Here is a 15,795-nt window from a genome sequence, read left to right as displayed (position 1 = left end):
ATACACACTGAGGAAACCATAACTGAAAGGGACTCGTGTACCCCAATGTTCACCGCAGCACTGTTTACAATAGCTAGCACATGGAAGCAACCTAGATGTCCATCGGCAGATGAACAGAGAAGAAAGCTGTGATCCATACACCCAACGGAATATTACTCAGCCATTAAAAAGAATGCCTTAGAATCAGTTCTAATGAGGTGGATGAAACTGGAGCCTATTACACAGAGCAAAGCAAGCCAGAAAGATAAAACACAAATACATCACATTAACGCATATATATGGACTTTAGAAAGATGATAACGACGACCCTATATGCGAGACAGCAGAAGAGACACAGATGCAAAGAACAGACTGCTGGACTCTGCGGAAAAAGGCGAAGGTGGGATGATGTGAGAGAATAGCATTGAAACACGTATATAATGTGAAATAGATCGCCAGACCAGGTTCGATGCATGAGACAGGGTGCTCAAGGATGGTGCACTGGGATGAATGACCCTGAGGGATGGGATGGGGAGGCAGGTGGGATGGAGGGTCAGGATGGGGAATGCATGTACACCCAGGGCTGTTTCATGTGAATATATGGCAAAAGCCACCACAATATTGTAAAGTAATTAGCCTCCAATTAATACAAATTTTAAAAAAGAGGTAAAAAAGCAAGCTTAGAAAATATTTTAACAGAGTGATAATAAAAACACAGTATATCAGAATTCATGAGATGCATGTCTACAAGTGCTCATAATTTTAAATGCTTGTATTAAAAAAGAATAAAAGCCTAAACCAATGAAAAAAAAAAAAACAACAACAAAAAACAGAACTACCTCAAAGCTTTCAGCACAGACTACATTTAGGAAAGGTGAGGAAGGGTTGTGATTAGCTGTTGCAAACTTCTTGCTGTCCCATCTTGTGTTCTCGAGGTAAGGTGGTGGTCAGCTAACTGTGTTCCTGTAATCCTCGAGGGAAGCAAATATTATTCCCGATTCCCTATTTCCTGAAAGAAAAGGTAAGGGGACGGGGTCCGTTACGACTGCAGGGGCCCCAGGCACTGGGGAGATGAACACGCACCCCCAGAGAGGATTCCCTCGGGTTCACACAAAAAACACGGATGCAAGTCAGCATCCTTGATCTCAAACAATGTGCCTGGTCATCAGACTCTGTTAAATAAGGACTGAAAGTGAGGTCGCTCAGTCATGTCCAACTCTTCTGCTACCTCATGGACTGTAGCCCACCAGGCCACTCTGTCCATTGGATTTCCCAGGCAAGAAAACTGCAGTGGGTTGCCATTTCCTTCCCCAGGGGATCTTCCCGACCCAGGGAAAGAAACCTGGGCCTCCAAGATTGCACGCAGACTCTTTACTATCTGAGCCACCAAGGAAGCCCTTAATGACAACACCTTTTTTAGGGGCTCAGCATGCTTCCGCTGCATAACTCCATGCCTGTCATTTTAGATTTCTGTTACCCAGAAAAGACATGAGTTCTTGATTATTTTAGGGGAAATTTTCAGTTAACTGTGGCTCTGGGAAAACCAAGGAGTGTGAAAGGAGAACAGTGCTGACAGGCTGACCTTTCTGCCTGGGGGTGGGAGTGTCTTCGTGGTTACAAAACTGAGTGGCCCTCTTGCTCCTCTGGGGAAGAATTCAGCCAAAGTCCTGGGTCAGAACACAGGGTGGGGCTGGGAGAAGATCTCTACCTAGAGTGAGGAAACCCCATCCTTGCCCAGGACAACCTTTCAGATATCGGTCACAGCCACTGCCCCTTCCACTTCCATGGGCAGAAACGGCTTTGAGCTTGGCCCTTCTAAAAGGCAGAGATCCCACAGGCAAGGCTTCTAACCTGCAAAAGGAACTTCAGCGCCTCTCTTTTCTGCCATGTGATTAAAAAATACCCTGTCCTTGTTGATTAGCTAGTCTGATACCTCTTTGCGCAAAGGGCAACCACAAAAAAGTCCTTTCTCTCTCTCATCTTGCAAAAGCAAGCAGCTGGCTTTGTAGAGTGGTTACTCCCCTGAAAGAGTCCCATTGGAACTCTTCTCCAAATTAAAAAACAAACAAACAAACAACAACAAAAAAAACAGGAGTATGCAATCCGAAAACTTTCCGGGCTTGACGCACTCTTGGGGGGGTTTCACTTAGAAACTAAAACGTTTTAATTTCTAAAGGATATGGATGGTTTACTGGGGCAGTGGGGAGGGAGAGGAAAGGCCATGGAAAATTCCATTTGTCCTAAAATTTGGGAGTATATACTCACCTGTAGTCTCAAAAAGAAGTGAATTTCTTAAAGGTCAACATTGCAAAAGCGACCCCACCCAACTAGCCCACTTACATCAGACTTAGGTTGCTGTCTTGTACATTAAAACAGGACTTTTGAAGAGAAGGCTGGAAATGACTTATATGACACAGGTAAGTGGAGTCACGGTCCTGAAGCGAGCTCCCTTAGCCTCTGCTCTGGGATCTCTAGCTAGAAAGGCCATCTTTCGATCTGAGGATTCAGATTCTGTGTATAAGCTGCACTCCTAACTAAAGATCACTTGGAGGTCACCAAGCACTCTCCAAAACACCCGTCACTTAATAAACTCGTAAGTGAAAGCACACCTTTGAAAAGATGCTCAACTGCAGAGTCTGACATGAAGTCGATTCTTCAAGACCGAAATCATCCTCAGGTGGCTCTGGATTTCAACCTCTGTGAAGTTCCTCTGACTGACTTACTGTTTCAGAATCATCCTTTGCATAAACGTGCCACCACACTCAGAGGATCCTAGAGAAACTTCCTTCAGACACCAGTCAGAGGAAAAGCTCAGCTTCATTTGATCAACTGGAGTGTTTTCTATTTACGGGGGAAACATGAGCTCTTTGAAAGCACTCATATGTTTTTCCCTTTTCCCTCTGACTGCCAGCAAGCTCGGGGCCAAAATGGAAGACTGACTTTGCTAATTCTGAAGGCCAAAATAGTTATTTCTGTATGCAAAGTTTCTCCAGATCTCTCACTATTCTATTTTCATCTTTCTTTTTTTTTCAAATAAAGTTATTTATTTTAGTTGGGGGCTAATTACTTTACAATATTGTAGTAGTTTTTGCCATACATTGACATTTTCATCTTTCTCACTGTCTTTGATATCCATTTTGTCAGTATATCTGAAATCCTTTCCGGAAGCAGTGAAAAAACCCACAACCAAATGAACAATCTACTTCAGAAAGAGAAGAATAGTATAAATGTATCATTCATAGGAACACTGCCATCTGGGACCCAAGAATTCCACAAACTTCATGGAATAAATGCTACTCCTGTTGCTTTCTACAGCATCAGAAGTGGTCCCTCAAACCCCAATCCACACAGAATTGGATGTTTCAGATGCCATTCAGAATTTTAAGGAATGGGGTGGTGATCCACCCTTCCTGACTAACCCAACTGCTCTCTCTCTTCCTGCCCTGTATCACGGAGAGATATTCCATCCTCTCTCAATGAACTGCAGGAACTGAGGTTCTGGAACAGTTCCCAATGATACAAACACGGAGGAAAAAAGCTCAAAACTCATCCCCCCTCCTGCTTTAAGCAGCAAGACTAAGAAAACCCCAGGGGACACACAACTTGTAGATGGGTCCTGTCAGAAGCTGTGTGTTGTCTGTTTTGTCACTAAGCCGTGTCCAGCTCTTTTGTGACCCCATGGATTATACAGCCCACCAGATTCCTCTGTCCACGAAGTCTCCAGGCAAGACTACTGGAGTAGGTTTCCATTTCCTTCTCCAGGAGATCTTCCCGATACGAGCATCAAATTTGCGACCCCTGCGTTGGCAGGCAGATTCTTGACCACTGAGCTACATGATTAAGCCTGGCTATCCGTGTATGTAACTCACAAAGTACAAGAGGTTTTATGGCTACAATATCCAATTTGTCCTTAGGCCATGTTTCTCCTGGGCCTTAATTAATTCTTATCTTTCTTGGGCATATCAACACACACCTGCCAAGCCAGCTGAGAAATTTGCTGACTGCTTCGCCAATGGACCAAATATCTTTCAAATCATTCCTATGTTCCACTGTGGTGTCTGCCAACATGCCTGGCGTGTGGCAGGTTTGAGAGAAGCCTCTGCTGGTTCAGTCCCTAACAACAGCAATGGGGGAACTGCTAAGACTCAGGCAGCAGTTCACAACTAGGGGAGATTTAGCTTTGTCAAGACACTTTTGAAGGCCACCGCTGGGTAGATGCTACTGACATCCAGTTGGTAAAGACCAAGGATACTGCTAAACATGCCTCAATACACAGGACAAAGAATTATCCAGCATAAAAAGCTAATAGCGCCAAGGTTGAGAAGCCTCGGGCCCACGTCAGGTAAATGCAAATATGGCAGAATACGGGCTCAGGTGTGCATCCTACAATGCCCCTTGAACTTCTACAGGCCTAAAGAAGAACTCAGCAGTCTGGTGCCACCCACTCGGGAAGTCTTATACTCGAGTGAGAAAATGTATTTTGAAATGCCTGGGCAGTGTGAGGGGAGGTAAGGGAGAAGAAACTCATCAAGGTCTTTGAACTGAACGCTTTTATCAATATCAGCCCTGTACAATGTTTTAACATTGATAACCATGTGAGGCATGTAAGTGAACATATTGGAAACAAAACTGCTTAGGTTCACAATGACCTGACTGCTAGAAGCAGCTATTACTTTCTAAGAGACTTCTTCTCCTGTGCTCAAAATCAACCACATTGGGTATCAAGGAGGTAAATGGTAGGCAGGGCCAGCTCAAGTCCTTGTCCTGCTCAGTAACTAGCTAGGGGACTTGGAGCTAATCCGAGCTTGGTTGTGCCACACTTCATGACGTCTGAGGGCGACATGACGTGTGATACTACAAATGGCAAGGTGACATCCTAAAACCAAATCAAGAAACCAGAAACTGGTACAGTCACTTACCCTCCTGCTTGGGAGATGGTTCTTTGGGTTCCTTCCTAGTGTTTCGACCCTCCAGCGGAGAAAGGTCTTCTTCTAAATCTATGACAAGTCCGCTCTCTGAATCAGAATCCAGGCCCAAATGCACTCTTGGGGAGTCAGTCTCACCTTTTCCCTTCAGCTTATCCTTTGTGGGAGGAGGAAAGGGTTTTTTGCTTTGTCTGAAAAGTCCTTCTCAAGCTGGGGCTCATCTTCTCCTTGACTGATCTTGAGTCCACTTTTTCACAGACTGGTGACCTGCTTTCAGCTCCTCTTCCATCTCCACGGGATTTGGCACTTTGGGCATTTTTTTTTTTTTGATAGCAGATGGCTCTTTGACCATCTGAGCCACCTCTTTGTCTTCAGCATCTTCTGGCTCATTCTTGGACCTCTGCTCCTCATCACCGATAGAGTTACTTCCGCTACTATCTGACTTCTCAGAATGCCTTGAATCGCCAGGCCCGACAGTCATATAAACATCTTCTGAGATTTCATTTATGCCTAAATTAAAACAACAACAACAACAACAAGATGTCGCATACTCACAGAAAAAAAGAGCAGGACCAGAAAACCGCAAATATTTACCACGCTCAATGCTGAAATAAAAAAAAAAAAAAAACCACGTTGCATCACACTGGCCTGGTGGGATTAGCAGTAGACTTAAGTTGCAGCTGACTACAGGTGACAAATGGAACTTGCCTGGAGAGGGTTTCAGTTACTGACATTCAAAGATGACATGGGACCAAACCATGTGAACTTCTAATCTATCCAGAGCCTAATCTTGGCAGCATGGGTAACTAACTGGGACACATAGAATGGGAGGGATGGAAGGGAACGCTACACAGGATTTGTTAAAACTGATCCATTTTCAGTTCAGTTCATTTCAGTTGAGTTCAGTCACTCAGTCGTGTCCGACTCTTTGTGACCACATGAACGACAGCACGCCAGGCCTCCCTGTCCACCACCATCTCCCGGAGTCCACTCAAACTCATCTCTGTTGAGTCAGTGATGCCATCCAACCATCTCATCCTCTATTGTCCCCTTCTCCCTGTGCCCTCAATCTTTCCCAGCATCAGGGTCTTTTCTAATGAGTCAGCTCTTCGCATCAGAAGAGGATTGAAACGCCAAAGGATTGGGGTTTCAGCTACAACATCAGTCCTTCCAATGAACACACAGGACTGATCTCCTTTAGGATGGACTGGCTGGATCTCCTTACAGCCCAAGGGACTCTCAAGAGTCTCCTCCAACACCACAGTTCAAAACCATCAATTCTTCAGCGCTCAGCTTTCTGTACAGTCCAACTCTCACATCCACACATGACAACTGGAAAAGCCATAGCCTCAACTAGATGGACCTTTGTTGACAAAGTAATGTCTCTGCTTTTTAATATGCTGTCTAGCTTGGTCATAACTTTCCTTTCAAGGAGTAAGCGTCTTTTAATTACATGGCTGCAATCAGCATCTCCAGTGATCTTGGAGCCCAGAAAAATAAAGTCAGCCACTGTTTCCCCATCTATTTGCCATGAAGTGACGTGACCGGATGCCATGAACTTAGTTTTCTGAATGCTGAGCTTTAAGCCAACATTTTCACTCTCCTCTTTCACTTTCATCAAGAGGCTTTTTAGTTCTGGATATCTGAGGTTATTCATATTTCTCCCGGCAATCTTGATTCCAGCTTCTGCTTCCATTTTACAGATTAGGAAAAAAAAAAAAGAGGGCCTGAGAAATCCCTTGTCCTCGGACACATAGAAAACCAAGACAGAGAGGCGAGACCAGAGACATGGGCTCTTGAGTCACCGCTAGGACTCTTCCCACAAATTCCCAAAGCATTAAGTCTTTTACTCTTTGTGTCCAGGACTCAAAGAAGTAAGCCAAGCCTTAAAGCAGCGGATGCAAACTCACAGCCCACTAGCCACATGGGGCGAGCAAACGTGTTATTAAGGAAGCAATGGTTTGACCCAATGCTTTCCAATCTTTCGTTATTTGTTGCTTTTAACTTAGAATACGCTGGCCAACTCAGAAATCCCGAAGTTTCACACAGAAATTAAGATGTTAGGCTTGCTGGAAAAGGCGGGAGACCTGGCCATTCTGGGTCACAGGCCTGCAAGGCTGGCTGGGGCTGAGAACTTCTGGCCCATTTCGGTTGGGGGAGCACTGTCTCCAGGTGACCCAGCTGCCCAGCCCCCATCTGGCTTCCTGCCCTGAAGCAGAGTCAACCACCATTGTGCTTCTACTGTTTTTCTACTTGTAACTGAGTCCAGAGGAAAGGCACACATTTCCATGTCTCAAGCAAAAGGAAAAACGATAAAACAGCAGGAGTTTCCTACATATACAAGCAAAAATGGGCAAAAGTCTATTTCTAACAATAATTTCATTTAACCTATTTATGTTTCCTGCTCCCAGAAGTGAGCATCATCCATCTGAACGTAAATAATCTGTTACGCTACAATTTTGAAAAGAGGAAATCCCCATCGACTCTGTATTGTCTTCATTCTAGAGCAATGCTTACCATGAGTGGGATCATGGAAGAGAAAATCTTAAAAGGCCAAGAGCCACAAACATCCCAGCAGGATCAGGAGTGAACTATATCCACCTCCTCCAGGGCTCAAATGGAAAGAACCTAAAAACCAAGTGTGGTTTAATTTCTGGATCTCAGGGCTGGTGCAATTGGGAACTAAAGGTTGGACACAAGAACGACAAGCATGACCACACTTGCTTGGATACTGGAGCCCAAAGGAGGTGAATTCAGATCCTGCTCCTCTGCTTCTATTAGTTGTGTGACTGTGAACGAGTGGACTACCTCTCTGAGCCTCCGTTTCTTCCTCCGGACAATGGGTTTGATAACAGTATCAACCTTCCAGGGCAATCTATGCACAGTGCAGGGGCCATAGGAAGTCCTCCGTAAATCCTTATTGAAAATAACAAATCGAGGAGCTAGACCAGCTGCCTGGAAGAACCCAACAGGGATATGGACTGCATAGTTCATCCACGTCACTCAATGTCCTAGCCAAATGGGCGAACCAGGAGTGCTTTGGTTACACAGCCTGGGTGACTCCCAACTACAGCTTCTTTCTCACCCGAAGGTCCAGAGCATCCAGTGACAAAGAAACCTGAAGATTTCTTAAAAAACTGGGTCTAGAACGGCCATACGACTCAGCAATCCTGCTGCTGGACATATACACCGGGGAAACCAGAGCCGAAAGAGACTCGTGTACCCCAGTGTTCATCGCAGCAGTGTTTACAATAGCTAGCACATGGAAGCAACCTAGATGTCCATCGGCAGACGAATGGAGAAGAAAGCTCTGATCCATACACACAACGGAATTTTACTCAGCCATTAAAAAGAATGCATTGGAATCAGCTCTAATGAGGTGGATGAAACTGGAGTCTATTATACAGAGCGACGTAAGCCAGAAAGATAAAACACCGATACATGATATTAACACACATATATGGAATTTAGAAAGATGATAACGATGGCCCTATATGCGAGACAGCAAAAGAGACACAGATGTAAACAACAGACTGCTGGACTCTGTGGAAAAAGGTGAGGGTGGGATGATTTGAGAGAATAGCATGGAAACATGTATAGTATGTGAAATAGATCGCCAGTCCAGGTGCGATGCATGAGACAGGGTGCTCAGGGCTGGAGCACTGGAATGAATGACCCTGAGGGATGGGATGGGGAGGGACGCGGGAGGGTCAGGATGTGAAACGCATGTACACCCAGGGCTCTTTCATGTGAATATATGGCAAAAGCCACCACAATACTGTCAAGTAATTAGCCTCCAATTGACATCCATTTTTAAAAAGAGGTAAAAAATAAAAAGAAAGCTTCGAAAATATTTTAAGAGAGTGATAATAAAAACACAGCATATCAGAATTCATGAGATGCATGTCTAGAAGTGCTCATAAATTTAAATGCTTGCATGAAAAAAGAATAAAAGCCTAAGCCAATGGAAAAAAGAAAAAAAAAAAAACACTCCCTCAAAGTGTTCAGCAAAGGCTACGTATAAGCAAGGTGAGGGAGGGGTGTGATTAGCTGTTGCAAACTTCTTGCTGTCAGATCGTGTGCTCTTGAAGCGAGGTGGTGGTCAGCTAACTGTGTTCCTGTAATCCTCGAGGGAAGCAAATATTATTCCCTATTCCCTGTTTCCCGAAAGGAAAGGTCCCAAGCTTGACTTTCACCCTCCACGGTCCTGGTTGGGAGGGGGAGGGGTCCCTGTGCAGGCCGGTTATCCTAGTTGTGGAGCATTCGTCTAGCACCCACTCTTGTTACTTCCAGCAGTGCTCAGTCCCAGCCGGAAGAGGCATTTCTCAGTTCTCTGTGCCTTCCTCTTACCAAGGCCCCCATACACTGCCCAGCCACCTTCAATGAGCGAGCCAGGTACCCAGCATGTAGCTGGCCCTCAGCCTCCTCAGTCTACCCAGATGGAAAGCTGGGTCCTGTAGACTGTGACCCATGGAGATTGCCACAACCATTCGGTCATGGAGGTGGGGATGGAACACGTTGGCCATTGCTTTGAAACCTGGGCCAGGCCAGTCAGTGGCTCCAGCAAGGGCTCTGGGACTCTACAAGACACAGCCTGTCCCCAAGCTCCACAGTTCATTCCCCAGCCCAAGGCCCGAGGGCCTAGAGGGCTCTGTGGGAAGGCTGTAATATATCTCTCACTACACTCTGCTGAGAGGCTTTTTGTTGGTGGTGTTGGGGTTTCTAACTGCACTAAAGGTCTTGGGCTGAGGCCTGCAGCTCAGTTTTCCATCCTGCCTCTATTACAGTATCTTCCTTGATGAGCTTATTCAACCTGTGACTAAAAGTTGATAACCTGGACCATCACGGGCCATTTCCAGTAGCCCGAGGACCACAGTCTACTCTGTTTCTATAATGCAGGGATTTCAACTTCACAATGTCATGTGATGAAAAAGGTTTCGTCTTCCTCTAACTGAAATATTTAACTTAGAATAATGTCCCCTTGGACATACATTGCAAATGAGGCTACCATTTATTTATTCACTGCTAGAATTATACTTGACATGAATATGATTGAAACAATTATTATTGGGCTATAGTCGCATTACAATGTTGCTTTAGTTTCTGCTGTACGTATGTCCAAGTGAATCCATTTTAGCTGTACATATATCCCGTCATTTTTGGATTTCCTTCACAGTTAGGTCACTACAGAGCCGAGTCGAGTCCCCTTGTACTTTCACTTTTCTCAAACTGTAACTTTTTCTTAAATTTTAACTGGGGGTTAATTACCATACAATATCGTGATGGCTTCTTCCATGGGTCAACATTAATAAGCCATAAGTATATAGACGTCCCGCCCATCCTGGAGCCTCTCCCATCCCTTCCTACGCTATTTTTCTGGGTTCTTCCAGAGCACTTGCTTTGCATGCCCTGCTTCGTGAAGATGAAAACCTGAAAGATGATTTTTCTGTATAAAATATGTAATTTTCTCTATCTCACACGTGAGAACATGGGGGCACATTTTTCTATGTGAAATAGGAGATATGTACTTCATGTTTGAAAATCTATTTGTATAAGTTTCTTCATCATATTTAGAATCTTGTCTGTTTTACCTATGGATATCTGTGCATTTTTCCTACATGAATGGGGAATTCTACATATTTCAGATATGAAAAGTTGAGCACATCCTTTCTTGCATCAGAACTCTGAAATTGTACACATTTCCTATGTGAAAATCTCAATGAAATTTTACTGACATGAAGTATGTAATTAAGATATGGGGAACCAACATGGAATTGGAATTCTCTCTATTTCATAAATGAAATTCTGGGCACCACTGTTTCTTCGTGAAATACTTCATTCCTTGTATTTCTCATATATAAAACAATGACTGTCCACCATGGAATATGGAGTTCTCTATATTACCTGCACCAAAATCTAGGCATTAATTCTCCTTCATGAAAGTTGGGCTTCTCTATATTTCACATCTGATGATCAGAACGAACATTTTCCTATGAGAAATAAGGAAATCTCTGCATTTCATGTGAACCACTGGTTCTTCAGTCTCTGAAACACCTGTTCACATTTGTGTCCCTGTGCATCAAACGTGTGTGTGTACACGTGTGTGCTTGTGGCACCTGTTTGTGTGTGTGTGTGTGTGTGTGTGTGTGTGTGTGGCCTAAGACAGGTGCTCAGTGTGAAACACCAGACATCCTAGGAGGCAGAGTGTGAGTGTTGCATCTATCCAGGCACTTAACGTGAGTGTGCCCATGTTAGCTATGCAGCCGAGAGGAAGGGAGTAAGCAATGGTCAGGAGGAGCACTTTGGTCCCCTTGAAACACTTCCAGGAGGAGCTCTGCTGCTCTGGGAAGTGCATCCGCAGGAGCACATCCTTAGCCACCGGGGTGCCTGCTCTAAGCCGTGGGCCGGGGGAAAGGCCAAGAGCTGACAGACCGCAAGCCAGGGGCTCCAGGGTGGTTTGGCTTGGGGCTGCGTTGTGGGGCCCGAACAGCGAGCTGAGGAAAGTGCGCTGCTTCATCCTCTGAGGAGAGGATGACTGCATTCCTGACACTGCTCAAGCCTAAGGCACAAGTTTAGGGATGGACTCTGCAGGCGGTGAACTTCGGTGAGGTCAGCGGTAAGCCCGCCTCCCACACCCTGCCCGTGGCTTGCAGTTCAGATCTAAGGTGAGCACCTGTGTCCCTGAGGTACCCAGGAACCCCGTCTCACCTGTGTGGATCCCTGAGCACACGGAGTCGCCCGCTGCCCCAGAGGCAATTTCAAGCTTGAGGACGGTTGCAGCGTCAGGTTCAAGTTCCTTGCCTTCGCCTCCAGCTGGCCTGGCTCGCCCAGTCGCTGGGCTGGCACATGTGCACTGTTGGTCAGGCAAACCGCTTGCCTGGACCGGCGCACTGTGCGCTGAGCCAAGTTGGGCCCCTGGGTCACGTGCTGAGAGAGTGCCCAGAATTCCAAGGGGCGTGTCCCGTGAGCCAAGCCCTTTCGACTCCATTTGATTGGTTCTGTGATGAGGTCTAGAGGTCAGGGGGTAGAGTTCAGCCCCTTCCCGCCGCCATATTGTGCGTGCGTGGTGGCACACGGCTCTGCGCATGACTGTCTCCCTTTCCCTGCTCATTGGCTGTGGGCAAGTAGCCAGTTGGTTGTGCCACGTAGACTGCGGCCGGTGGGCGGGCTGTGCCGGCCGCCCGCTGTGCCCTCACGTGCAGCTTCTTCGCGGCTCTGGGCTACGGCCAGAACACCATGGAGAGTGAGACGGGGCCAGAGGAAGGCGGCAGCACCCCGGGATCCGGGGTCTTAGTTGTGAGTCCGGGTCTTCAGGAGGGAGGGACCCTGGGGCCTACCAGCCCGGTGGGGGCGGCAGAGGCGATGCAGGCCGCAGGCGAGGAGGCCGCACTCTTCTGGGTGGAGGCGGCGGAGGAAGGTGCGGCCCTGGAGGAGGGCGAGGTGGCGGGAATCGGGCAGGAGTTCCAGCTGCTGGCGTTAGACGTCATGGAGGAGGTGGAGCTGGTGGCCTACGAGGAGCAAGAGCAGGTGTCCTCGGAGAAGCAGGGCCAGGAATATATAAGCCCCGGAGCCCCGAGTGACCGGCCCGCACTGGAGGCGCTCAAGGCCCTGCAAGCCGAGCTGGAACCCGTGAATAAGCAAGCCCAAAGGGCCCACGCTCGCCTGAAACACAAGAACTGCCAGAGGCGGAAGCTGCATCTAGAGCACAGAAGTGCCATCATCCAGGGAATTTGTGGCTTCTGGGTCAAAGTTGTATCCTTGGTGTGGTGCTTGTGGATTTTTTTTTTTTTAAACCTGGGCTATTGCAGAAGCGGTTTACAGATTGTGGATATTGGTTACCGTTCTATGTATCTGTTCCTGATATTAGGTGGGCTGTCCTTGCTGTTCTGGTTAGCACAAATTGCTACTTGGGCTTTACTTGCAGAGGTCCCAGTCAGAATTGTCATTAGCACCAGGGACTCCTCAGAGAAAAGGCTTGTCTGGGATCCAGGTCTTCTCTGAAAAGCTGAGTGAATTTGGGGGTGAGGTTGGGATGTGTAAATGCTCATGCTGCTTGTACCTCGGAGTGCTTGTTTTCCAGAAGTAAGCTAACTTTTAGGAGGCTGAGATGGAGCTTAGGGCCTTTCCTGTTAGGAACAGACCCTCTTATGGTAGTGCGTTCATAGGCACAGCCTTGGGGCTTGTCATGCCTTCATACAGTCTGCGTCAACAGAAATGTGACGAGTTAACTCGTAGCAAGTTGAAGTCAGGCAGTGCCATTCTACTCTTTAGGCTAGATTTGTCCTTCCAGCACTTTTTTCCTCTAGCATCTGGAGGCTCCTTGACCTACAGCAGTTTATGAACCATCCCCAGATGTCAGCTATGATGGCTGACCAAGATGAAGACATGCTTCACTTCATGACCAACTTGAAGGTCAGGCAGGGGACACTGATAATTGTGGAGGAATGGTGACTGGGGAGGGGAGAGGACATGATTTACCCCTGAAAACAGGAAAGGACAGCTCTTCTGTAAAGAGGTTTCACACCCACCCACCCCTACCCCACTCCCCACACTTTGTCCTGGCAGGTGGAGGAACTCAGGCATCCCACTCATCACTGCAAGATCACATTGTTCTTCCGGAAGAATAGGTATTTCCAGAATGAAGTAATTGTTAAGGAATATCTCATTAATGTCACCGGTAAGAGGCAGCTCCTTGGATGGGGTGGGGGGCAGAAAAGTGTAGGTTGAATTGGAAAATGACTTAGGTCTTTCTCCCATACTCCCTTTTCCTGCAGGATACCGCGCACCTCATTCCACCCCAATTCACTGGAACCAGGGATTTGAACGTAAGGCATACAGCCGCAGGCACCACAACAGCAGCGTTAACTTCTTCAACTGGTTCTTTGACCACAATTTCACAGGATCTGACCGGATTGCTGAGGTAGGGTCCCACGTGGCCACTGGGCCAGAATTGGTGATGTATGTTGGAGTTCTTGGTGGTGCACGGGAGGGCTCAGGGTCTGGCCAGCCCTGTGCTGACCTTGCTCATTGCCCTGGCAGATCATCATAAAGGATCTGTGGCCCAATCCCGTGTGGTACTATATGAGGAGGAAGGCTCCCCCACGAGAGGTACTGGGAGGACGAGAGGTGAGGAGCCCAGGGGCTGGGCACTGGCATTAAATGTTTTCCAGAAACGTGGGTCATTTATTTCACTTGTGGAGAAAGTGAGACTCCGTGGAATGCAGAGTACCACCAGGGAATGAGGGAATCAGCAAGAGACAGCAGGAGTAGAGAACTGTAGTGAAAAATGGGTTCTAAGTAGAGAAGCTTGAGGTAGATGAAGTGGCCTGGTCAGGGCAAACTCACTCCAATTTATATCTGACTCAGCTGCACATCTCTGAACTGCCATTCCATGGCCAACAAGTGTACCCTCAGGCTTCTCTTAAGTTGGGGCCCACCTACTATTGAAGTCCCCTTTCCACAAAGGTCTGTGAGTCTCCTTTCTGCTAGGCTGTTCCCCACTGACCATCATTTGATTCCATTTTGATCATCGCACTTGTTTTTATTTTCTTTTGCATCTTTTTCACCTGCCACCCTCATTCTGAGAATACTGACCACTGTGCAGGATTCTGGAGAAGAGTGTTTTAACTTACTTCTTTCTACTGGAGGATGATTACTTTACAAAACCACGGCGGTTTTCGCCATACATTGGCCAACACGAATCACCCGTATACACGTGTATACACATGTCCCCCCCAAATGCTGAACCCACCACCTACCGCCCTCCCCTACCCATCTTTCTGGGTTGTCCCACAACATGACTTTGTTTGCCTTGCTTCATGCATCAAATTTGTGCTGGTCATCTATTTTGCCTAAGGTAATGTAAAGGTTTCAGGGCTATTTTCTCAAATTAACCCAGCCTCACGTTCTACTACTGAGCCCAAAGTCTGTTCTTTATATGTCTGTGTCTTATTTGCTGTCCTGCATGTTGGATGTTCAGTACCACCTACATGGTCCTAAACTCCGTATATTTGTGTTAACATGCAGTATTTGTTTTTTCTCTTTCTGACTTAACTTCACTCTGTATAATAGGCTCCATGTTCATTCAAACTCATAAGAATTGAGTTCGATGTATTCCTTTTTAGGGCTGAGTAACATCCCATTGTGTATATGTACCCCAACTTCCTTATCCCTTCATCTGCCGATGGACATACAGGTTGCTTCCATGTCCTAGCTCTTGTAAATAGTTCTACGGTGAAGACTGGGGTACGTGGTTTTTAGTATGTGCTTAGAGAGGAAATGTAAAAGTTCACAGACTCTCCCTCCTGGGAACTGACTTGAAAGATTAAAGCTGTCTTTAGTGTAGTTCAGAGAGGATAGGTTTACATATCTGTGTCTGTGTCTGTTTTGAAAGGACCCCCCCGATCTTGAGAAACTTATGAAGGAGTGCCCCCCTTTACCTAAAATAGGAAACCTATGAAGGTGCTTCACATGAAGATCAATGGCCAGCTAGTTCTCTCGGACAGGAAAGTAATGCAGAGCGGTCTGGTGGTGAAACGGATCGAGAGGGAGACACAAGTAAACCTGAAATAATTCCGAAGGATAAATAAAAAGCATCAACTGTATGTGTCTGTGCATTGTTTGGACAGGTCCTCAGGATAAATACTTCAGCTCCGTGTAGGATTCTCAGTTTACCGCATGGGAATTACCAGACCATGGAGAGTTGTAGAGGGGGTTAAGTCATATGTTGGGGTTGTGTCAGGGGACACAGTTCTTCCTGTGGGGTGGGGGTTGGGGAGGAAGAGGAGGGGCCATTAACTGTGGGTCTGTCAATTTTTCAAGGGAAATGTGGATGTTCATGGAAAGGGTCTGGTGAACAAGGGCCAGAGATCAAAATAGTGGGACGCAATTT

At 46.6% G+C, this 15,795-nt stretch overlaps 1 protein-coding gene and 1 long non-coding RNA gene across 2 annotated transcripts in view; one reads left to right on the top strand and one right to left on the bottom strand.

Annotated features, from left to right (window-relative positions):
- Positions 1–15,795, bottom strand: part of LOC145537778 (uncharacterized) — a 46,524-nt gene that overhangs the window by 14,240 nt on the left and 16,489 nt on the right. Inside the window, exon 4 of the long non-coding RNA XR_014076421.1 lies at positions 4,899–5,414. This is a non-coding gene — a long non-coding RNA (uncharacterized LOC145537778). The remainder of the gene's footprint in view (positions 1–4,898; positions 5,415–15,795) is intronic.
- Positions 11,962–15,506, top strand: LOC145537777 (testis-specific Y-encoded protein 3-like). The gene is made up of 6 exons (XM_081568591.1): positions 11,962–12,656; positions 13,239–13,316; positions 13,470–13,581; positions 13,679–13,824; positions 13,944–14,030; positions 15,353–15,506. Exons 1-6 carry the CDS (start codon positions 12,141–12,143, stop codon positions 15,491–15,493), a joined length of 1,080 nt encoding a protein of 359 aa, XP_081424717.1. The 5' UTR covers positions 11,962–12,140; the 3' UTR covers positions 15,494–15,506.

This window comes from Giraffa tippelskirchi, chromosome Y (genome assembly GCF_054371585.1).
Source record: "Giraffa tippelskirchi isolate mGirTip1 chromosome Y, T2T-mGirTip1v1.2.pri, whole genome shotgun sequence".
In the NCBI taxonomy this organism is placed as follows: domain Eukaryota; kingdom Metazoa; phylum Chordata; class Mammalia; order Artiodactyla; family Giraffidae; genus Giraffa; species Giraffa tippelskirchi.
Note: the sequence above shows the minus strand (reverse complement) of the source record. Positions and strands in the feature narration are given on the sequence as shown.